The 24,648-nt window shown below is 35.2% G+C and overlaps 1 protein-coding gene across 1 annotated transcript in view; it reads left to right on the forward strand.

Moving 5' to 3' along the window:
• The window catches only part of PGAP5 (Per1-like protein PGAP5), a 115,086-nt gene that overhangs the window by 31,481 nt on the left and 58,957 nt on the right, over positions 1–24,648 (forward strand). Inside the window, exons 5-6 of the mRNA XM_090408665.1 lie at positions 6,896–6,966; positions 15,267–15,408. Of these exons, the coding sequence (XP_090264791.1) occupies positions 6,896–6,966; positions 15,267–15,408 (213 nt within the window). The remainder of the gene's footprint in view (positions 1–6,895; positions 6,967–15,266; positions 15,409–24,648) is intronic.

Raw genomic sequence — 24,648 nt, forward strand, 5'->3', positions numbered from 1 at the left:
TTAGCTTCAGCAGAATTCAGGACAGCATTCGACAGAGCACCTGTTCTGGTTCTACCACATGTGACATCTCTTTTATGTTCCTCTAGACGTAATTCGATAGATTTTTTTGTCTGGCCGATATAAGACATGTTGTAGTTGCATCAAATATTTCAGGTTGTTATGTTTATTTGGGCATACTGAGCATGGAACGGAGTTTAATAGAGGAGTGAAAGAAGTTTGAATGTTATATTTTTTAAGAACTTCGGCTAATTTTGGCAAAACAGAACTGATATATGGTTAGGGATATGTAGCCTTTTTTTCACTATTTCTGTCTTCAGTATGGTGAGGAAGTGGATTAAATAGTAGCTTATTAACTGTTTGTTTTTAACCATTTTGTTGAAAGGTAGTAAGAAGAAATTGAAGTTCCTTGTTAATATCTTCTTCTTCACAGAGGAGGGAGCAAGCACATTTGCCTAGCATAGAAATAATGTCAAGAAATTGCAGACGACAGCACATTGCACTCCTCTCTTTCATTTGACAAACCCTACTCTACAAAACTCACTTCAACCCACAGAGCATCAACAACCACTGCCCTTAATTCTGACCTCCAAGCCATCCTCCAATGGGGCTTAGATAATCTCGTCAACTTCAACGCTAGTAAAACCCAGTTCTGTTTTATTTCTCACAAAAAAGAACCATTTTCCCCCAGTATTATTTTTGATAACACTCAAATTCTCAGGCAAGATAAGATTTCTCTTCTCAGAATTAGCCTGACATCAAGCCTCTCCTGGCATAAACACATCACAACCATTGCATCCTCTTCCAAAAAACTAGGTTTTCTCTTTCACTCAAGACGTTACTTCCCTCTAAACAGCTGTTACCCTATACAAATTGCAAATCGGTCCAGCTGTTGAATACTGCTCTCACATTTGGAGTGGGGCTCCTAAAAGCTCCCTCAAAATGCTTGACTCAATACAGAGGAAAGCAATTAAACTTATTAATGGCCCATCTCTTACCAACTCACTCTCACATAGACGTTTTGTCTCTGCAATTTGTATAATCTATAAATATTTCCATGGGAAATGTTCATCTGAAACAGCATCAATAATTCCCCCCACTCTCTACTAAGCCCATTAGAACATGTACAGCTTCTGCCCAACATCCTTTCACAGTACACCTAGAAACTCACAGAACAAGTGTCTTTTCCTCCTCCTTCATCTCTGCTACTGCGGTACGATGGAACAGTCTTCCTCCCTGACATATTTCCCAAGGAATACAACATACAGACTTAAAAATCAAATGTAAACAAGTTTCTCCTTTCCCAGCTATCCATATATGGTACTAATGCACTATTGGTTGACCTGCCAACCTCTCGCGTATGGGCCCAACATTTAAAAAAAAAAATTTTTTTTTTTTTGGAGGTGGATAGTGATGGAACTATGCATGGAGATATCTATTGGTTTGACTTGGTTTCCTGTAAATAGAGATTTTAATTTCTCAGATTCACAATTCATTTTTGACATCCAGGGATGGAAGTGCCATCAATCTCTAATTCTGCAGTAAATTGGATTTTTGGGTGTTGACTGTTGAGGTGGTCTAGGAAATTTTTTAAAGACTCAGGGCAAGACTCCAGATTAGGAAGATGTCATTGATAAGTCTTATACATAATCTTGGTTTCAATGGGAAAGAAGAAAAAGCTTTTTCTTTAAAAGATTCCAATATAAATTCGCCAGTATGGGCGATAAAGGATTACCCATGTCTAAACCAAAGTTTTGTTTGTATATAGTGTCTTTAAATGGGAAATAACTAGAATTAACACAATAGGTTAATAAAAACATTACTTTTTTTAATAATTTATCTTTTAACAGAGTAAGAACTTCTTCTGTAGGCACATTCTGTTTTGCCAAAATTAGCCAAAATTCTTAAAAAATATAACATCCGGACTTCTTTCACTCCTCTATTTAAACTCCGTTCCTTGCTCAGTGTGCCCAAACAAATACATAATAACCTGAAATATTTGGTGCAACTGCAATATGCCTTATATTGGCCAGAAGAAAAAATCCATCAAATGATGTCTAGAGGAACATAAAAGAGACATCACATGTGACAGAACCAGAGCAAGTGCTCTGTCGAACCATGTCCTGAATTCTGCTGGCGCTAACGAGAAAAACTCGTTATCCTTCATCCAGTCTTATGGGGCAAATCAGAAAATATCTTTCGATACTATGATGAACTGGAAAGAAGAATTGTAGAATCCAAAGAAATCATCCTCAATCCAGTACATCTCAATATTAACCTCAGCTATAATCTCTCAGACTGTCATCATTGCACTGCTATCCAACTTTGGCATTCACAAGATCTTGAACACATGCGCATGTCCAACAGTGAAGGGATACACAGAACAGCTTCAAATGTTAATACATTAATGTAGATTTAAGATATTTAATATAGAATTTATGCACCTGAAGAAATCTAAGAAGATGAAATTAGTTGTGCAGTCTACTTAATTAAAACAGTGTTTCTATTTTTATCTCTTGACTTATAGTCATTTAATCTATTTAAAATATATATATTACATTGATAGTAGTACATGGGCTTCTTTGCCCAAGTAGTGTGTTCTGGTTACTTCATATGGCAAATAAACTTTTTCCTACAGTAAAAAGTTACTGCCAGGGGTGCATTACTATTCTCAATTAAATATTCCTCCCCCTCCCCCCAAACACGTACATATTCCTCTTTTATACAGAAACTTCCAGGCTCTACATTCTAAAACCCAAAGTTTGGATCAGATATGTTGACAATATTTTCGTTATTCGGTTCCATTGCTGTCACACTTTAAATGTCTTTGCTTAACTACCTTAACAAGCAACACATGTATATGATTCATCTTTGAAATATGAAGATCACACTTCTGTTTCTTGACACACATCATGTCTTCTCGCTGCTTGTCTTCTGTAAACCTACACATACTGGCTAATATATATACAGGCAGTTCTCACGGTACAAACGATACGGTACAAAGTGCCTTAGACGATAGAAATATAAGATCTGATAATGTTGGAGTCTTGACAAGTAACAGACTGATTTGGAGGAAAATTGTAGATAGGAAGTTAGTAATGATGTAATTTTTTCATGTAGTACTGTCATATCCTGTACACCCCTTGAGGGTACATGGCAGGAATTTGATGATGATGATGAGGCAGTTCTCACTTTACAAATTCCTGCTTTACAATTTTTATCTTTACGAATTTTTTGCATCCAAATTTTTATTTTAAATTCTTTGTGGCAAAGACGATTAGGGGCGTGTACAGAGAATTATGCAGTATGTGATTATGTAATGATCAGTTAAAACGAGCCTCAGTCACTCACGAGCTTTGGCGACGCGAGTGTGTTATTCATAGTTTCTTCAATTACACCTGATTTTTTATTTTGTTTTCTTTTTAACTATAACCCTTTCACTTTTCCAACAAAAAGAAGAAAATGAACAAAAGATGCAAAGAAATGCAATTACGTTAGAGAAAAAATACGAAATTATTACCAGCCATCAAACAGGTAGCACTGTTAAAGCTCTTCCTGAGAAATTTTCTCATGTCACTTCTACAGTCTGCACCATTGTAAAAGATTCTGCACCAGTCTGCACCATTGGAAAATATCTGAAAGAAGTAAAAAATGCTCAATCTATGCAGTCTACATAGGAGAAATTATTTTCCATATAATTCCTCATATGGAAAAACTGTTAACCGCTTGGATAAGCGACCAAACTCAACGATTAAACATGCAATACTTAGCAACGATGAGGGCATAAACTTTGTCCTCAGTGTAATGATAATTTCAAAGGCTTTTAAGACCCAACAAAGATTGTGAATTCTGAAACTCAAACGATCTTAGGTATGGCTAACCAGTTGTAAATGGAAGCTTCTGAAGGTGATGTTAATGAGCTATTTCAATCTCACACTATGGAACTCTCAATCTCAGTGATCTCCTTGAATTGGAGGAACATGAAAGAAACAAAGAAGATAATGAATATGAAGCTCCAACTTGGTTTTTCACTTTAAAAGGCTTAGAAAAAGCATTTAAACTTCTTGAAAAAGCCCAAGCTATCTTTGAATCACAAGTTTCAGACTTTGAACGATTTAGTAAATTTTCCCACAAATGAATAATACTTCTACTTGCTATCGAGCTATTTTAAACGATGCTTCCTAATATATCTCCTACTATCTTGACAGCTGCCAATTCACCTGGTGATATAGAAATGAGCTATTTTTTTTTTCAAAGAATATTTTTTAATTTAAAAATTTTCTTATGTTATTTTTTAAATATGTTCTTTTCTTATCATTTAATATTCATTTATATTTATTTTATATATACCTTCTTATGGCGTAACTCTCGCTTATAGCACTATTTCTAAGGCAAATAAACTCTTGCTTTATAATAATAAATTTAGTTTAATCCTTTATCCAAGTGTGAGCAAACAAAGTTTGCGCCTGAAAATATCTTCAGGATTGGGGTAAGGCAGTACAACACCAGGCAACTCATAGCAAAGGTGGACCAAGCTAACATCACTCCTATATCAGTATCTCCCATAATGCAAAATACATCTCCTTGCGGATATGTATAATGTTATGTATTAAAGGAAGGGCCCCGCAAGGAGATGTGTTTTGCATTATGGGAGATATTGAGATAGGAGTGATGTTAGCTTGGTCCACCTTTGCTACGAGTTTCCCGGTGTTGTACTACCTTACCCCAGTCCTGAAGATATTTTCAGGTGCAAACTTTGTTTGCTCACTTGGATAAAGGATTAAACTAAATTTATTATAGTCTAACCAAGTGAAAAATAAACTTTCAACATCTTGCTTTACAAATTCCCGATTTACGAACAGTCGCTAGGAACCAATTAATTCATTAAGGTGGGAAATACCTGTATGTGTATATACACACACACACAGTGAAAGCCCGAGTTACGTAAGTGATGTGTTCCATAAACTTTTGTGTAACTCGAATTTGTAAATTACATACATACAATAAAATGTTCAATGGCTACTCACACCGCTGTCTTACATTAATTTTTTTGCCATTAATCAGATATTTTCCATTTTTAATATTTTTCATTTTTGGTGTGATTAAAAAAAAATTCAATTATAAAAAAATTTATCGTTTGTATTTGAATAATATACATACTGTAAACATGAAAGTCTGAAAAATACATAATATAAAAGAATATAAAAACAAACTGAAATATTCACTTTTCAAATAAAAAAATGTCTTGTGACAGCAAAGTTGGCTGTTCTAAAGAATGCTGTTCTGCAGGAAGGGTCGTTGGGGTCGTCCGAGTTGTTATCTTGACTTTGTTGTGAACGGCATTTCACAAACATGTCTAGAGTAGATTGTGTGGTCACGCGCTTCTTGTCCTCGTAGATGGCCTTGTAGCTAGACATATTGGAATAGATATGGCGACTAACATTTTTGAACCGCTCAGTGTTCGGATCCATCGATTCTAATTTTGCTAATGCCATGTCTGTCGAGTTAAAAACCTCGGCTCGTCCGGTCGTTGTAAATTTCTTTATGTCTGACGGCCTGCTCTTTTAAATCCTTATTGTTCTGTTGAATAGTCTCTTTTGACTAAAGTTACAAATCAGTAATATTCAACTTAGAATTATTATTGTATCAGATTGAATTTGGATGTTATTGATTCTTGTAATAAATTAGCCAATGACTTACTATAGTACTTGGTTTATGAGTTACTGACTCTTAGTATTTCAACTTGAAAAAAATTATTATTCAGACTTTGTGTTTTTTATTATTATTGTTATTAACATCTGATTCCCGTGAGTCAGAGACTCATCATGGGAGGTACACACTATTGCGCACAGTGTTCATCCAACTGTGCTTTAAAGTGATTCAATGTGTCACATTCACAATACACTCGGGCATTGCATTCCACTCAGCAACCATTCTCCGTGCAAAGAACCTTCTCCTCAATCCTCTGCTCACACTCTCCTTATACAGTTTCCAGCAACGGTCTCTTGTTCATCTCTTCCCCCCTCCCATTCTATGAAAAATCTCTTCCATGTCAACCTGATAACAAGCCCTGACTAGCTTATGTTTCAATCATATCGCTCCTATTCATGAGGGTCTGCAACTTTTATTCTCTCAATCTGTCCTCATACTCCACATTCCAGAGACCACTAACCTCTTTTGTGAATCTTCTCTGGACCCTTTTCGACATGTCCTCATCACCATGAAAAACCAATGGCATCATAACCTCTCTATTTCAGCATCTCAGGGTCCTCTGCATGATTGCTATTATCCAATGTGACATCTTCACAACTTGTACAATGTGGCCACTTAATTTTAAGGTCCTTGTCCACCATCACTCCTAGATCCCTCATCTCCTCCACTTTAAAGTTTCCCCCACCAAGTGTATACTTTGCATCCCATTGTTGCTTACCAAATCTCAAAACCTTACACTTGGCAACATTGAACTGATAGTTCCACTTACCTGCCCATTCATGCAATCTATTCAAGTCCTCTTGTAAGGCCATAACATCTGCTTGACTCTGCATTGTTCTTCCCAGTTTTGCATCATCTAGTTAAACCCATCCCAATATCATTAACATACAAATTGAACAACAGTGGTCCCAAAACTGACCCCTATGGTACACCACTAGTGACCTTTCTCTTTCGGGATGCTGCATCCCATATACAACTTTCTGATGATACCTATCTGACAGCCAGTCACTGATCCAACTGAGAAGTCTGTTACCCGATCCCATCTGTTTCAATTTATTTATCAGCTTGTTGTGTTTACAGTCTATCAAAAGCTTTTGCAAAATCCAAGTACACCACATATATTATATATACGCATATTCATCAATATATAGAAATAATTCTTTAAACTTTGTTTTCTGTCATATAGGGAGTGGCAGATGTATAGAGCATTTCAAACAACCATATTTCTTCATAATCCAGATATTGTTTTCTTTTTGGGTAAGTATTTTTGTTTCTTCAGTAGGAAAAATGATCTATTTATTTAATGATATAGTAATTTGTAGGTTTTTCTGTTTCAAAATAATTATATATTTAAATTCATATGGGTCCTTTGGTTAGGCAGTAGATAAATTTCATCATACAGCATGAGACTAATACTCTGCTTACTGGGACTCCTAAAGCATCTTGAAAAAAATTCCATGTCTCTAGAACAAGGTTTCCAGATTATGTAACTCCTAGCCCATCCACAGTAGAAATCATGCATTTTCCACATATTTGTAGTAAAATAATGATATATCCCCATATCATTAAAATACTCTGGATCACAGAAATTTGCAGGAAGTTTTTTCACTTGTTGATAAAGTATATTATATTTAAGAAGAAAATATATTGTTTTAATCCTTACAAATGTGTAAACAAAGTTTTTACATGCAGTATCTTCATGATTGTCTACTTGAATATAGAGACTGTTGACTTCACATCAGTTGCCTTGTTTTTCCATTTTTCCATAATGCAAAGCATAGGTTCAAAAGGAAATATGCTTTGCATTATGGGATTCCAATTGATGTGAAGTCAACAACCTATATATATATATAAAACTAGACTAGTCATGAAGATACTTCACGCACACACCTTGTTTGCTTACACTTGGGTAATGATTAAAATAAGAATATAATTTTTTTTTTTTTCAAGTATAGTATAGTCAACAGACTATACTATACTTGAAATATATATTTGAAAAAAAAATTATATTCTTATTTTAATCCTTACTCAAGCATAAGCAATATGGGAGAATATTTTTTGGAAGAATATATTAATAATCATAATAAAATAAAATAATAAAAAAACTTATTTACATATACGTATATATATATATATATACACCTTTGCTTCATAGATTTTCAAAAGATATGATATAACCCATCATGAGAAAGTAATTGAAATGTTTAAAAAACATCTGAATTGACAGTAAAGATCATACATAATAACAGAATATACTGGAATCAGATAATATGAATAATAAATCAAGTTAATATTAACATAATGGATATGGGAGAATATTTTTTGGAAGAATATAAATACTGTGAAGAAGATATTAATAATAATAATATTATTATTATTATTATGGATAAAAAAAAATATCTCCATGAAGTCTAGAGACTCTTTGTGGGAGTCTGCACTAACTTTTATAGATACAAAACCTATCATATCTCTCCTTCAACTCATTGTCAGGGCACTTTGCAAGCAATCCTAGCAATTCATTCCACAGAAAAAATTAGTCCATACACCTTTACTAACTCTTACTTTAGTTTATTCTTACACAACTCCCATGGGCGACTCTTCTAGTTCTCTATTTGTCATGTATTGAAAAATTTCCTTTGTGTCAATCTTATATAATCCCTTTAATAACTTATAATGTTTCTTTCATGACACCTCTTTTCTGCCTATCAACTAAACTTTGCTAAAATTAAACACACCTTCAACCTTTCCTCACAGGCAGCATAGTCACTCATCTCTGAGTTCTCTCCACCAACTCCTGATCCACAAGAAACTCAGGTGACCAAATCTGTGTACAGTAGTCATGATGTGGCCAAATGATTGCTTGTTAGTGCATAATCCTTTGAGCTATTTTACCAACTTCTGTAATGTTCTCCTCTTTGAACTTCACACTCTCTGTCCAACACCCTAGCATGGCTTCTGTAGATGAGGGGACAAATGGGGCACTTGCCCCCCCCCACCCCAGGGGATCTACTTGTGGAAAAAAAAACCCAAAAAATTAAATAATTAAATAAAAATTTACTATAAAAATTAACACTTCAACCCCCTCCTTGGAAAATTTTGCTAACACTTAGCAAAGCAAAATTTGCTTTGCTAATTTTGCTTTGTCAGGATAAGCTAGATGGGATTAACTCCAAAAAGAGGAAAGTAATCATGACTAGAAATCTGAATATTATCAAAAGTAAGTGGAGTACACAATCTTAAAGCAAAGGAGTGAGAAGCAGGTTCTTTGCATGGAGGGTGGTTGGTGAATGGAATGCATTGCCTGAGTATGTTGTGGATGTGGACACATTGAATCAGTTTAAGATGCGATTGGATGAGCATTGTATGCAATAGTGAGTACCTCCCATGATGAGTTTCTGACTCCATGGAGGTCAAATATTAATAATAATTACCTGACAGCTCCAGGGAATCCAAAGACTCATCGAAGGAGGGCACCTACTCTACAATTCTGTCTCCACCACTCATTCCACCAACTACAACTAACTGCACTACACCAACAGCATCTACTGCCGACCACCACCACTAGTATTTCCACAGGCAATCACAAACATCCATGCCCATGACGGGATTTAAACCCGCAGCCTTTTGGCTGGAGAATGGATATGCTAACCACTCGGCCAACTAGGCTGGCTGCTAGTTGATAAAGGCGATGTAGATATCCTGTAGGATGATTTAAGTAAATTGACATTGTGGCTAAGGATAATGATTGTCATAATGTTGCAAAATGTAAGGTTATGTACTTCAGATTGAAAAGGTTACCACATACTGTGTATCAAATCAGTGATACTGGATTCCAGGAAAGTGATGATGCTAGAGACTTTTTGTCATTTGTTCTGTTTAAGAGAAAGCATCTTAGGTAGCCTTTATGAATTTTTTATTCAAAATGCACACTCAATTTGTTTAGTTTCTTTTTTAACATAATTTCATAATGTTTATTATATTCTTTCTTTTTTTCTAGTTATGACTTATTTTAAAATATTTCTTCAAAAACCTAGAATGTTTGACTGAAAAAATAAGAAATGGGCAAGCTGCCTATGAGATAAACAATTTTGAAAGACTTTCTTCTGAAGCCATATCAGGCAGTAGATGAGTGTTGTTTTAACTCTAATTTACTTAAAAATGTCCAAAGAAATCCTTTGGACATTTTTAACATTTTTTTTTTTATGTATGTCCCACCTGAGATGCCTCAAGACCTCTAATAACACCCAACACACGGTATAATAACACCATAGTGCCATGTGTGGTCAAGAAGTGAGAGCAATAGTTATTTTTAGACCGCCCATCAACTAAAAAATCAGATGGCAGATGCTTAAGCATTTTTTAAAAATTGCTTCAAAAGCTGCATCGTGCAATGACAATGGTAGGTCTGTTCTCAATTTCAGATCTTGCAGACCTTGTGGAGCATGTGAAGTCACAGATTTGATGTTACAAACAACATAGAAAGCAAGTGAAAGAGTTGCTTACTCTTTCATTTATACACACACAGTTATCATTTTACTAGATACATTCATATGATTCATAGAATCCAGCACTTTGTGATAAGTTCACATCTGTGCTGAGCTGTATGATACAGTTAATACACTTAGATATTGAGTAATAATGCACGCATTTTGACATGTACCCTTGCGTTTCAACATAGTTATTGATTAACAGCATAACTTAAGTGATTTTGGTGTGATAATCTGTTCAGAGATGTACTTACACTTATCATGGAAACTATCACTTTCCATTTTTTAGGAATGTATTGAGAATGGTCTTCAGTTCAGCAGATGGCAGGCTTTAATCTAGAGATAACTTGATGTTGAGAGACCCTTGGAGAGTTAAAAGAATTAGTTTAAATTTTCTGTTTAAACTAGTATAATGATACTAGTTATATTTATAATTATTCAGATGGTAGCGATAGAACAGGGTCTACAATGTCTGTTTGGTTTAAAAAGGAGCATATCAGAACATACTGCAAGTATTTTAAAATAAACTTACAAGCCCAAAAAACAGTAATTAGTTGGCAGAGAATGAGATTCACTCTAGTTTAGCATAAGGTCAAGTTTCCAATATTGAAATAGTTATGTTAAACTGTATATAATATTGAAGGTGATAAAGTTCTTACAATTAGAAACTTGAGTTTGAATCAAACCAGTCAGAAATAGCACATGCAAATAACACTTATTATATACTTTGTTTTTTAAGTAAATCTCCCACCCAAAAACCTACTGTACATCAGGTACCATGTGGCCAAGATTACTAAAATCTTTACAGAGATCAAAAACATGGTATTTTCTAAATTTCAAGGCATAGTGACTTCACACTGAGCAGTGAAAAATCATCTACAACCTAAAGATGTTCAAACACCCATGACAAGAATATAATTTCTTGTCATCTTTAATTATTTGTAGTAATTAGGGACTCTGTTTTTGCTTGTTTTTCTTCCTAACCTTTGTTCTAACTGTATTATCTATTGATTTATATTTGTTTATACCCATTTAACAAAGCTTGAGATTTCATTCTGCTGTTTTTGTTGTATTCCTTTTACCTTGTTTGTAGTCATTGATTTACAGTTTAACAAATGTGAGAATACTCGTATTTCACAATAATATTAATGTCAAATATTCTGTTTCAGTATTATGCTGAAATATTTGATTTTGCATTTTCCCACTAACTGTATATTAATGTGGGAATTGATATGAATTTAAAAGTTTTTAATAAAGCATTGCTTACTATGCTAATGATATGCCTAAAAGTATAATTTCATAGTAGTAGTAGTGCTATTTGTACTAATAGAGATACTGAGAAGATGACTATAATAGCCCAATGAAAAAACAGGAAAATAACTAATTTATTTCTAAAGGCACTACTAGTTTCATCTTTCTAGAAGACTTCATTGGGTGCATTAAGCAGAAGTGAAAAAACAAAGATACATAAAAAACATTACTTGAGTACATCTACCAAAGTTTTAAATTATTAATGGATTGCTGATATTTGAATGAATTCTTAGACTAGTTGTATTGTTGTTTGTGCATGAGGACGTGATTTCACAACCTCCCTAGCTGAATAGCAGAGGATTTAGTGCAGTTTCTGTTGATTCCAAGATTTTTCCTTCAAGTTCATCATAGCATTTGATTTATATATGTATCTGACCCACACATGAAAAGTCACAAGGCCCATAATTAGTGCTGTTGCGTGTGTGTGGGCAAGAGGATAAGAAGAAAGGGGGAATCTGTTCACATTTTGAACAGCTGAAGGTTGTGTTCTTTGGGAAAGACAAAGTTGGGGCAGCTGTTCCAAAGAAGAGAAGTAGATGGAATGAAATAGGAGGCACAGAAGTTGGTTTTTTGGTAAGTTTCAAAATGGACTATAAAAGGGTGTTGGTTAACAGTGACTCCTGTGCTAATGATTTTGGAGGAAAACACTTTCCTCCGAAATCATTAGGACATGAATGATAGTGACTAATTCAGCAGAGCACTGTCCATGAAAGTATTGGTAGAAGAGGCACAAGTCAGAAACTGAACATCTGTGAGAGATGGATCATTAATTAACTGGATTGCCATCTTCTGGATAGAATTGAGCAATCTTAGAGAGAATTTTGATGCCCCCACCCCAAGTATGGGAGTATTTATGGTTGGGCAGATTTGAAGTTTGTATAGAGTTAGCAGGTGTGAAGTAATGTCTTGTGCAAAAAAGTATTCCAAGTTTTTTGATAGCTGCACAAGCTATCAAAAACCTAGCAAAAAACTGTGCCAGGAAAGGTTGAAGGTATAGGTCAGTCCAAGAAAAGAAATCCGATCATGTTTGAATATCTGGGTATTATTGAAGGTAAGGAGAGGGATGCGAGCTTTTTCTTGTGAGAGATCAGCCAGGACTGAGTTTTGGTTGCATTGAAATTTACAAGGTTGTCCTTGCCTTATTGGGATATTGCTAGGAGATCACAGTTCAAGCCATGCCATTGGTAGTGGTGGATCTTGAAGATTCTGATACTTAAGTACTACAAGGTTTGTCAAATGAAAGGATGAACGAGTGTACTAGCATCGGTAAAGCTATGGATAGAACTGGAAGTCTGTGAAAGCAGGTCATTTATATACAAGAGGAAGAGAGCAGGTGAAAGAAGGAATCCTGGGATACTCCTGCATTGGTGGGGAAATCTGAGGAGAGGAAACTGTCCACCATGACACAATAGTGAGTGGCCAGTGAGAAAGTTGGTGATCTAGTGCAGAGTGTGGAAGGCAGACACCATATGATGGCAGTTTGCTAAGTATTCCCCTGGGCCAAACTCAATTAAATGCCTTAGAAATGTCAAGAGCAACCATGTGAGTTTCTCCAAAATATTTCATGGCTTGAATCCAGAGGTTGGTGGTGAAAGCTAGATTAGCTGTAGATTGCAAGTGGAAGAATCTGTATTGCTGATCACTGATTAGTTGTCTCTCAATGGTACAAGAGTTGGTTGTTGATGATCATTTCCATAATTTTAGAGAGAACAGAAGCCTGCTATAGGTTAGATGCCATTTGAATAAGATAGATTGAAGAGGTGATACAGGATAGGTGTTAATTCTGGGGCACAAGTTTTTAACACAATAGGTGGGATACCATCAAGATGTTCAAATTGTTGAGAATTTTTTTGGATTTCTTTATGTGGATGACATGAAGAGAACAGTTCTTGGTGGAGTGGAGGGAACTTTGCCCAGGTTGTTAATGCAGGAATTGGAAGAGAAGAGTAATGCCACTAAGTCAGCCTCGTCTTTTAGATGAGGTGACTACAGTACCATTGAGATGTGAAAGAGTGGGCAAAAGTTGTGTCTGGTGGCCTTTGCAAGGGACTAGAAGTAGCAACTGCCATTTGGGCAGGAGGCAAGTTTGCAGCACTTGGTCTTTTCAGAGTGATTTGATTTAGTGATGAGTCTTTTATAGCTGTTGCAAGCTGCAGTATAGACAGAGTGAGTAGCTGCAGTTTTGGTCTTGAGCCATTCATATTATGCAGGAGTTAATTTTTTTCTTTTACTGTGTCGACACACTTTTTTGAGAACCAAGGCTTATATGGTGGCTGTGAATTTGGAGTGAAATAAGGGATGAAGGCCTTCATTCTTATGATGATGATGATTTCTGTTATTTGGTCTGAGTAGATGTTTGGATTAGAAGAACTGTAGCAGTATTTGGATCATGTGAAAGAGGAATAGAAGTCACAGAAGTCATTCCATTTGGTAGCCTTGTAATGTCAAAGGACACAAGACTGAGAACTGGTGGATGAAGGTGTTATGTTGCAAAAGAAATTTGTATGGGATTGTGATCCGAGTTACCAAGAGGAGAACTGACATCTGCCATATACTTGAAAGGAAAACTTGTTAGGAAGACATGAGGTACGTTGGCAAACTGAAGAGTATTCTAGCAGGGAGATTGATGATCTGTGATAAGTCATCGCTGATGGCAAACACTTTGACATCCCTGCCTGCTTGATCGGTGAAACTGGACAACGGAAGCCAATTTAAGTTGTGGACATTGAAGTCCTCAAGAAGGATGACCTCACTATTAACGTATTTCAATTGTAGAAAGTTCAGATTTTGCGATCTCTGGCATGCTATGCCAGTTCTGATGAATGCACAAGTGCTTCCCTTGTGGCAGAAAACTGTGTAATGTGTAGTTTGGCCATTTGAGATTTTGATAAGAATAGTAATTCTGGTTTGGATTACTGTAGGTGGTGGATGGTGGTGGTGCACATCCTTTATGTTGCTGTTTAGGCCACAGATGTTGATGAAGTGGATACACAAACTTTTTTTTTTTTTTGGTAAGAATTAATGTTGGTGGATTGTTTGGGGTTTTTTGTTGTTGATTTTTTGCTTTTTTTTTTTTTTTATATATATATAATTTTTTGAACTATTTTTGTGGGAGAATTGTTGTGATCTATTGTATGTGGTGAGGAAGAGATAAAAAAAGGAATGAGGCATGCAGTGAGAGATGACAGACTCGCAAACACACCACCCACACAGAGAACCCTGTCTATGCATGGCATGGCCTCAACAGTTCCCCTTGCAGCCTCCAGTCAGAAGCTAGTGACTAGCAAAATGAGTGGCTGTAGGATTTAACACTAGTTGATTGGGAAGCCTCCAGATTTGGTACTGACTGGTTCAGTCATATGAACAAACCAGCAGCAGGCCTGCAAAACCATTTTACTGTTGTACCCTCAAATGGGAGAGAATCTGAGTCCCCCTACAGTGTGAATGGCATGTCATGTCATTGGGAGTATCACTCTCAGTGCACGTTGTAGTCTGGCAATGAAACACATATGCGACCTACATTTCTTTCATTACCTTTTTTTTTTTTTGGCACTTTTAAAATAATCTCGCACAGCAGCATGACCTTATGTTTTTAGACAGACACTTAATTCATAGATTATGTGTATTTTGACAATTGAATTTGATCTGGAAATTATGATAAAATTATCCTTTAGAATGAATATTAATATATATATATATATATATAAATGTAAAAATCTTCATTTCTTTTTTTTTGTTGTTTGTTTTGTTTTGTTATAGGAGATATTTTTGATGAAGGCTTATGGTGTAGTAGTGAAGAATTCAATTATTATGTGAAACGATTCAGTGATCTCTTCTCAGTGCCTGACAAGACAAAATTCTATGTGGTTGTGGGGAATCATGACATTGGATTCCATTATAGGTATTACAAACAGGCTAAAATGAAAATAGTAATGTATTTAACTAATGAAATGAAAGAAAAAGAATCAAACTTCCACTGTTAAAGTAATTTCACACTATAAAGGATATTCTTTTTTGTAATAAAATATTTTATGAAATGTATTACTTCTTAAGAGATGGCATTTACATGCTTTCCATTTTGTTTTGCCTATACTCTATATTTGTAAATCCCACCCATGAAAAGCTAATGGCTTGCAATACATTAGTATTAGTTTCATGGGTGGAGTAAGCATTTGATAATCTGGAAACTGCTGTAGAAAAGAAACTTGGAACCTTTTTCAAACCATTTCAGGCCTCCAATAAGCAGATTAGTGGTCTCACACTGATGATGATGACGTTTATCTACCGTCTAAAGACATCCACAAAACATCCAGTGGGATTCAAACTTCCAGCATGTGAGTTAGAGGTCAGCTGTGTAACCATTCAGCCAACCAGCTTATGGCAAACAACCAATCAACAGCCACTGGTTGCTGTGCATTCTTTGCTTTTTAACAAATATGCTGCCAGATATTATATGGGTGGTGGAGATATCATGAATTCCAAATTGATTCCAAAATGAGTAGTGCAATGTTCAGTGATAAGAAGACAACTTTTACATATCCTGCCAACTCATTAAAATTTACATGGATGTATTGCTAACAAGGATTTTGAATTGGAATATTCACAGTCACACCACTGTTTACTCCAACATGCAGCAACAAAAAATCATTCGTCCAGTCCCCCCCCCCTCCAAGAAAAAAAGAAAGAAAGATATTTCCAACTTTTCAGCCATTTTGTTTGTCCTAAAGTAGATAAATATTTCTTGAAAATCCAAATGAATGGTTTGCCACAAATGTCATTATTTCAAGCTTTAAATTCAAATATCTTCTTTTCGACATTTGATACATAAGTGTAAGTGGTATGCTCTTTCAAGCCAGTTACATATAACTAATATAAAAAAATTACTTCTAAGAATGCTTGTCTCTTTTAGTGATGATTTTATTAATTTTACTTGTATGGGGGGAAATGAATACTTCTTGAATTTCTTAAACCATCTCTGAATGTTCCCATACATTTCTAGTTTTGCTTTGTTTTTCATTTTTATCTTGCCTTATATCATTACTTTTAGTCTTAGCTGAAGTTATGCATGCTAATAGTGTAGATGAATTGTTTTCCCATCCAAGATGAAAAATACCTAATCTCCATTGTCATTATACAGCATAATGAGCATGTACTTCAAGGTATTATCTACTTATATATAATGAGGAAATCAGACTGTATTTATGAGAAAGGAAAGTTGTTTCCAATTTTATTTCTTGAAAAACTGTTTATCTCTTAAGATGAATTCTATATTCACGACTTTCTCAAACTGCTAGAAGAACAAAGTGAATTTTGAAAAGGACAATCTTGCATAGACTCAATGTTTACTTTATAATTAATAATTGGAAAGAGAACTTCAAAAAGAAACCCACATGGTCTTTATTAAATAAGAAAAAGTGTTGGATAAAATTAGCAGATAAAACCTATTTAAAGAGGTTAGCTGATTTAAATATACCAAAACTTAAGATCTATTCAAGAAATATTTACAGGAAATTAAATATCAGTCAAATTAGAAAAAAATACCAGAATGGAAAAGAGACTTATCAAAAGAAGTACAGCAGGGATAATAACAATTTGGAATAGCAGAGCAGTTTGACAAATAAATCCATAAACCAAGATAGACACATTATCAATTGCAAATGATCAAATTTATTAGCTACATCATAAAGATGATTTACAAAATCAGTAAAATCACTAACCAAATAAAAAGTAAAAATAATGGCTTTTAAATGAAAAAAATCCAGTAAGAAGTAAAATGATAGATAATAAAATATTAGCAGAACTAAATCTTTTCAGATACCCAGGATGTGATTTATCATATTATTATTATTATCATCAGAGACTTCAGAGTTGAGGACTCATTGAGGGAGGCTGAACACCACTACCTACACCAGCTGTCATACCTTCTCTTAAACTCAATCACCAGATTCACTCACTACTTCAAAAGGTAGACTGCTCACTTACAGTTCTGTGAGAAAAAATTCTAGCTTTCATTCCTTAACTGCACACAAACTTAACTTCTGCATATATCCCCTCTTGTCATCTCCTCACCTATAATGAAAAATCAATTGATATCATGTAATGGCTTTTAAATGAAAAAAGAAAGAAGTTTATAGACTTCCATCATATCACCCCTCTTTTCTTCTCTCTCAGCATATGCACTCCACATACTCTCAATCTATCCTCACAATCTACATTCCATAATCCTATTATCATCTTTGTAACTCTTCTTTGCAGCCTTTTCATAGCTTTCCCCTCAGAACCCAGGAGACCAAATCTGTACACAATAGTCCAGATTTGGCTATATCAAGGCATAAAGATGCAAAATAACTTCCTTTTCCATACATGTTACTGTTTGTTTCAACATTGCAATTATCTTCTGATTTGTATTGCAGTTTTGAACTTCGATTTCCTGTCCACCGTAACTCCAAAATCTCCAGCCTCATCAGTTTCTCCAATCATAATTCCACCAATATAATATACCATTATAATATACCAATATAATATACCATAATGGCTAATCATCTCCATGATTAGCCATTATCATCTCCCTACACCTTTCAGCCTATTCAAATCATTCTGTAAATGCTGTATATCAATAACATTCCTAATTGCCCTGCCTATCCTTTCATCATCAGCAAACAATGGAACATTTCTTATCAGGCCTTTCCCAATATCATTTAATATATATACATTAAACAACAATGGTCCAAGAACCAATCCCTGGGACACACCCCTTCTTATTCAAGTTAACAGTTTGAATTTGAATTATTTGAATTCCATATTTTCCAGGTTATGCAACAGCCTTTGATGCAGCTATGACTGTTGGACTCTTAAAATAAGAGCATATTGCTCAGACATGACCTCCCTAAAGGGAAGTCATGTCTGAGTAAACCATTACTATTCCTTGCAAAGTATAGCTTGTTTGTCAATCCATTTCTGTATGCAGAACCTGACCAACTTCTCTGAAATCTTTACTGCCACTCCAGAGATACTGATACATCAATAGCTAAACACATCCGTCTTTGCATCATTCCTTGTACAATGGGATAATCATATTTCCTTTCTATTCCTGTTAATGAGTGGTTAATGTATCTGCTCTCCAGCCAAAAGGCTGCAGGTTTGAATCCTGCCATGGGCATGGATGTTTGTGATTGTCTGTGAAAGTACTAGTGGTGGCAGGCTGTAGATGTGGTTCACTGTAGTTGGTGGATTGAGTGGTGGAGATGGAGAGCCGTAAGTTCGTCCTCCCTCAATGAGTCTTTGGACTCCTTGGAGGAGTCACATAATAATAATAATAATAATTAAAGTTAAAAAAATTGTGATTTGAGATATTTGTGAAGATTTTTGGAAACTAAAGTTTTTCAAGAAAAAAAACTAAATTGATGTTTATAATTAAATCCTCAGTATTCATTATAATTTTAATTGCTCACATAGAGCCTCCGCGGCTCAGTCGGTATAGACAAAACTGTCTGGTTGGAAAGACCTGGGTTCGATTCCCATCCAAGATGTGAGGAACTTTTATCTGATCTCTTTCAACTAAAGGTGAGTTAGCTGGTCTCATACCAAGCTCTCAAAATCCAGTTGCACATCATTTCTAATGATGGTCTCTTAATCTTCCCTGCCGGAGTCAGGTCGTAGCTGCTGGCTGCCATCCACTCCATGTAGAATTTTCGTATGTAGTCCTTGAATGGTTTGTTGACTGATACATCCAGGGGCTGTAGACAAAATGTAAGACCACCAGGAATAATGGCCACATCAGTCTTCACATCCAAAAGTTTTCTACTATTTCTTCCATAACAACATTCACTATCTATTTCTTAAAGTTTTTTCGTGTGTGAGGTATGTGTGAAACTTTTTAATTTCTTTTTTCATAATGTAAAATCTGGGGTGCAAGATATACACAAGGGTGAGTTATATTTTTGTAAATACTGTATACCATGTGAGACAATAAAAGAAGAAAATGAAAGTTTATTTTTCACTTGGTTAGAGTATAATAAATTTAGTTTAATCCTTTATCCAAGTGTGAGCAAACAAAGTTTGCGCCTAGGTAGAGATGACCTGTTAATGCTTCTGCCTGGTATCTCCACTTGGGCCTTGCTCCCACTGAAGAGACCTCAATAAAGGTCGAAACTAGTCTGGGTTGTGGCCCTTCCCTTAATGCATAACATTAGACATATCCGCAAGGAGATGTGTTTTGCATTATGGGAGAGATACTGAGATAGGAGTGTTGGTAGCTTGCTCCACCTTTGCAAGGAGTGCCCTGGTGTTGTACCACCTTACCCCAGTCCTGAAGATACTTTCAGGCACAAACTTTGTTTGCTCACACTTGGATAAAGGATTAAACTAAATTTATAATAAAAGGAGAAATTTTGTAATCTGTGAATATAAAACCATTAAATTATTACATAAGCAAATATAAACAAAAATGTATACAACATCTAAACGAAATGGACAATAGCAAACCAAAATTACTGTACAGATGTAAAAATAAATGTAGGAAGAAGAAATAGAAGCAAAGAAAGCAGTGGCATGAGACCAGAACAGGGAACCAAGTCTAGGACCATATAAAGAAGAAGAGGAATCATTACATGAAGTATAATCTGAACAGTGTGTAAATACACATTAGTGTTTAGTGAATGCAAATATCCTCTTCACGTGCATGTGTACACACAGACACACACTGTCTGCTACAAGGCTTGCATAACTGTTCAGTGGTGTTACATACCTTTTTCATAAAATTAATGTTTCTAATATCTTTAAATGATTATTATGTATTGACATTTCAATTTACTTTTCATATAAACTATTTAAAAAATCTCTTAGGACAAGTCAGATCTGTTCTTGAAAAGTACATAATACCACTGTTGTAATGCTGTGAGTAATGAACATTATTTAAGTGCCATATTGTAGGTTTCGTTTCTCTACGAGGTTCAGGAGCAGTGTGAAGAGCAGGCCAGGATAATAATGGACATGGTTAGAAAGAATGACTTAGGAAGATTATTAATGAATGTGAATGGTAGGAGGATATTAGATGCACTAGAAAAAGCTTTGTTACATGTCCACGTAATAAGATTTATTATAGGTAGACCCATTAGCTTGTCTGTGTGCTTGACAAAAGAATAGCTATAGATGAAGTAGAGGTATTAAAGCTATTACGAGCACTCGAATCAATCGAAGTAGCCGAACTGGATGGAATATCAGGATGGGCAATGAAGGAACTTGCAAGAGAGTGGGCAAAGCCTCTGTCCTGGGTGTTTAACTTTAGGAGCCATGCATGTGCTAAGACTAACAAGAGCAAGATGCTCACTTTTCCACTCCTTACTCATTATTATTCTATAAATTATCGTATGACTTGTGCAACAAATTTTAGTATCTCTGGTATGATCATCAAGATATTGGAGAGGTTAGCTAGGAATTGCATCCAAAGGCAGTTAGACAATATTAGGATCCCCTATAGATCATAGCATGGTTTTGTTAAATTAGGTTTTGTTTTAGCAATCTGCTCATGTTCTATAATAGTGATATCAGAGTTGGATAAAAGCAATGGATATGCCATGCTGCTTCTATATTTTGCCACGTCTGACAGGATTCCACATGTGAGGCTATCATGTAAACTTAAGGAGATAAGTATGTAAAATAAATTTGTGACATGGATAGAAGAGAGTGGCAGACTGCTTCATCAGACATGTACAGGGGTATTTGGCCTATAGACAAATGACAGTGTGAATTCGCTGTTGATGAGTGTAAGGCTATACATTTCATATGGACATAAAATCAGTTATATATATTTTATTTATTTATTTATTTTTGCATAATCCAGAAATCCTGCTTTAAAAGCCAAGCATGGAACTGTTTGAAACCTCCAATAAGCAGGGCAGTGTTCTCATACAGGGAAGTGAAATTGATCTTCCATCTAAATGTTCCATGTTCCACCTTGTTTGAGAAAACAAAAAAAAAAGGTTTTTTTCATTGAGCAGCATTCTCGGATTATTTAACCTTAGCTTACCCACATTAGTGAAATATACGAGGGGTTGTCTGAAAAGTTCTGATAAATGCCTAGAGCAAAAATTGATATTAAAGCAACTGAAATAACCACAAGAAAGAACATACTAGTAGCAGAGTTATGAAGACAACATATGTTCTTATATCTTGTTACTTTCTTCTTTAAAAAATTAAATTTTGCATATACATGTTAGAAGTGAATGAATGACTTTATACTTTTTTTTATTTATTTTATTTTTTTTTGGTAGTTCCATCCATGCAGAAGGTTGAGAATTTATAATACAGTGATACCTTGTGTTGCCAAAAGGTTATGAAATGAAGGTCTACTCTAGAGACCAAAAATATGTTTAAGATACTATAATAACATTAAGGAAGGTGAAGAGCAGAAACTTTACCAACTTTGGAGACTGGGAGCAATTTTTAGACAACTATCAATTTAAGACCCTAAAGCCCAGAAAAGCTGTCATGGCACTTGATAATATAGTCATGAAATATTCTTTCAGCATAACTTCGGCAGGTGAGTTTGAAGCATCCTATGTGGATCCCAAATTTCAAAACATTGCAATTGTCGGCTGGCCTGGTTGACTGAGTTGTTAGTGTACCTGCTGTTCAACCAACAGGTTACAGGTTCAAATCTTGCCATGGGCATGAATGTTTATAATTATCTTTAGGTGAAAGATGAATTTCATTGCCCAGTGTGAGACCACTACCTGGCTTATTGGAGGCCTGAAGTGGCTTGAAAAAGTTCCATGTTTCTAGACCATGTAAAAATAAATAAAAAAAACTACAAAAAAAATATTTTAAAATTGACAAAAAATGGGGAGAAAAATCCATGGTACAAGTGTACTATAGATTTAGTAATAAATTTTCATGGGTAATAACCACATCAAAAATAAATTGCATTCTACTGAAATCCTCATTTACTTGCATATTCCAGTATATTAATATTCTCTTGAAGAGCCAAAACCTTCCTACTCCCTGTTACTGCTCCCCCATAATATACTTTGATATCTATCAGAAAGCCAGTTACCAATCCACTAATCTGATATCCAAACCTCATCATCATCAAATTCCTGACATGTACCCTCAAGGGGTGTACAGGATATGATAGTACTACATGAAAAATTTACATCATTACTAACTTCCTATCTACAATTTTTCTCCAAATCAGTCTGTTACTTGTTAAGACTCCAACATTATCAGATCTTATATTACTATCGTCTAGGGCACTTTGTACCATATCAATCCACCTATATCTTGGTCTTCCTCTGAGTCGTTTTCCTGCCAACCTGGTGGAGAACACTTGTTTTGCCAATCTTTCCTCGCCCATTCTGTTTAAGTGACCATACCACATGAGATTAGATTAGAGATTAGACCATACCACATGAGACTGCTAACGCATTCCTGGATGCTGACAATGTCAAGTTCTTTCCTAGTATCCTCGTTTTTAATATGATATTGCCATTGATGCCATTTGTTCATGCCCCTAATCTTTCTCAAGACTCACATCTGTGGTCTCTAGTCTTTGGTCAAGTGTCTTACTTCTGACCCAGCTCTCAGATCCATAAGTTAAAACTGGTTTGAACACTGTCTTGTAAAAAGCTAATTTAGTGTTCTGACTAATTTCTCTCTTATTCCATATGAATTTATTCAATTGACTTCCTACCATACCAGCTTTGTTGATTCTGTTGTCTATTTCCATATTTAATTTGCCATCTTCAGTAAAAATCATGCCTAAGTATCTGAAATGTTTTACTTGTTCCACAGGTTCCCCATTCACAACACAGTTGACATTTTCAACAATTCTACCTATTTTCATTGTCTTTGTCTTTTTAATGCTAACCTTCTTACCATATATATTACAACAGTTATTCAATTTAGTCAGGGAATCTTGCAAACTTGTAGCTGATTTATTTAGAAGTATAATATCGTCCACATAAAGCAGAGCTGACATTAATATCTCCAATTCTGATATCATGTTTAATACCACTTTCCTTCATAATGTGATCTATAGATAATGAATAACAGAGGGGATAATGTACATCATTGTCTCACACCAGATTTAACATTAAACCATCTTCCTGTACTTCCTTCAATTCTAACTGCTGACTTACAACTCAAATAAAGACTAAGTATTGCTTGATATAATGCCTCATTGACACCATATAATTGTAGTGTATTGAATAGCTTCTCTCTTGGCAACTTGTCATATGCCTTTTCCAGATCTACAAAACTTAAATACAGATCTTTGTTATTTTCCCCCATGATTTCTCAACTACCTGTTGTAAAGTGAAAATCTGATTCTGACAGCCTCTGTTTGGTCTGAATCTAGCTTGTTATTCACCAAGCTTCTCTTCTACAGCAATCCTTCTCAACCGTTTCTCAAGTATACTTGCATAGATCTTGCCAGGAACACTCAGTAGGGAAATACCTCTGTAATTCTCACATTCAGTTTTATTTCTCTTTTTATGTATGGGTACTATTAGGGCTCTCTACTCCAATCATTGGGAATTCGTCCCTCTGTCCAGGCTTTCTGAACTATATAGTGCAGCCACTGTAAGACTTTTATACCACCGTACCTCAGCATTTCTGGTCGAATATCATCTACTCCTGCTGCCTTTCCACATTTCAAGCCTTTGATGGCAAGTATGGATATGTATTCCTGAATGCATGCCTGTTGAGTGTTTTTTACCACTGTGCTATCACTGCTTGTTTCATTTAGCAATTTTTCAAAGTAATTACTCCATACTTCAAGGATATCTTTTTCTCCTGTTTTCATGTCACCTTCATCATTCCTAACTCCTTTTACAGCACTGTTTCCTCCATTTCTAAGCTTCTTCAACAACCTCCAGAAACCTGTATGTTGCAACTTGAAAACCAACTTGTCAGGTAATGCCCTATCAAATATCTTTGCAAAATAAAAGGGAAAAAAAATGACTGTGTATGCCTTACCTTTATTCACTGCTCTTGTTATTCTGTTGTAAAAGGTAACTAGATTACTAAAATAGGAGTTTCTCTTAACAAATCCATGCTGGCCTGCATAAATAATATTGACCTCATCAATCCAATTCTCTATGGATTTTCATCATTTTTTTCCAAATGTAACAACTACAGAAGA

This window comes from Typopeltis vanoorti, chromosome 18 (assembly GCF_054136105.1).
Source record: "Typopeltis vanoorti isolate ZY-2024b chromosome 18, IOZ_Tvanoo_1.0, whole genome shotgun sequence".
Taxonomy (NCBI): domain Eukaryota; kingdom Metazoa; phylum Arthropoda; class Arachnida; order Uropygi; family Thelyphonidae; genus Typopeltis; species Typopeltis vanoorti.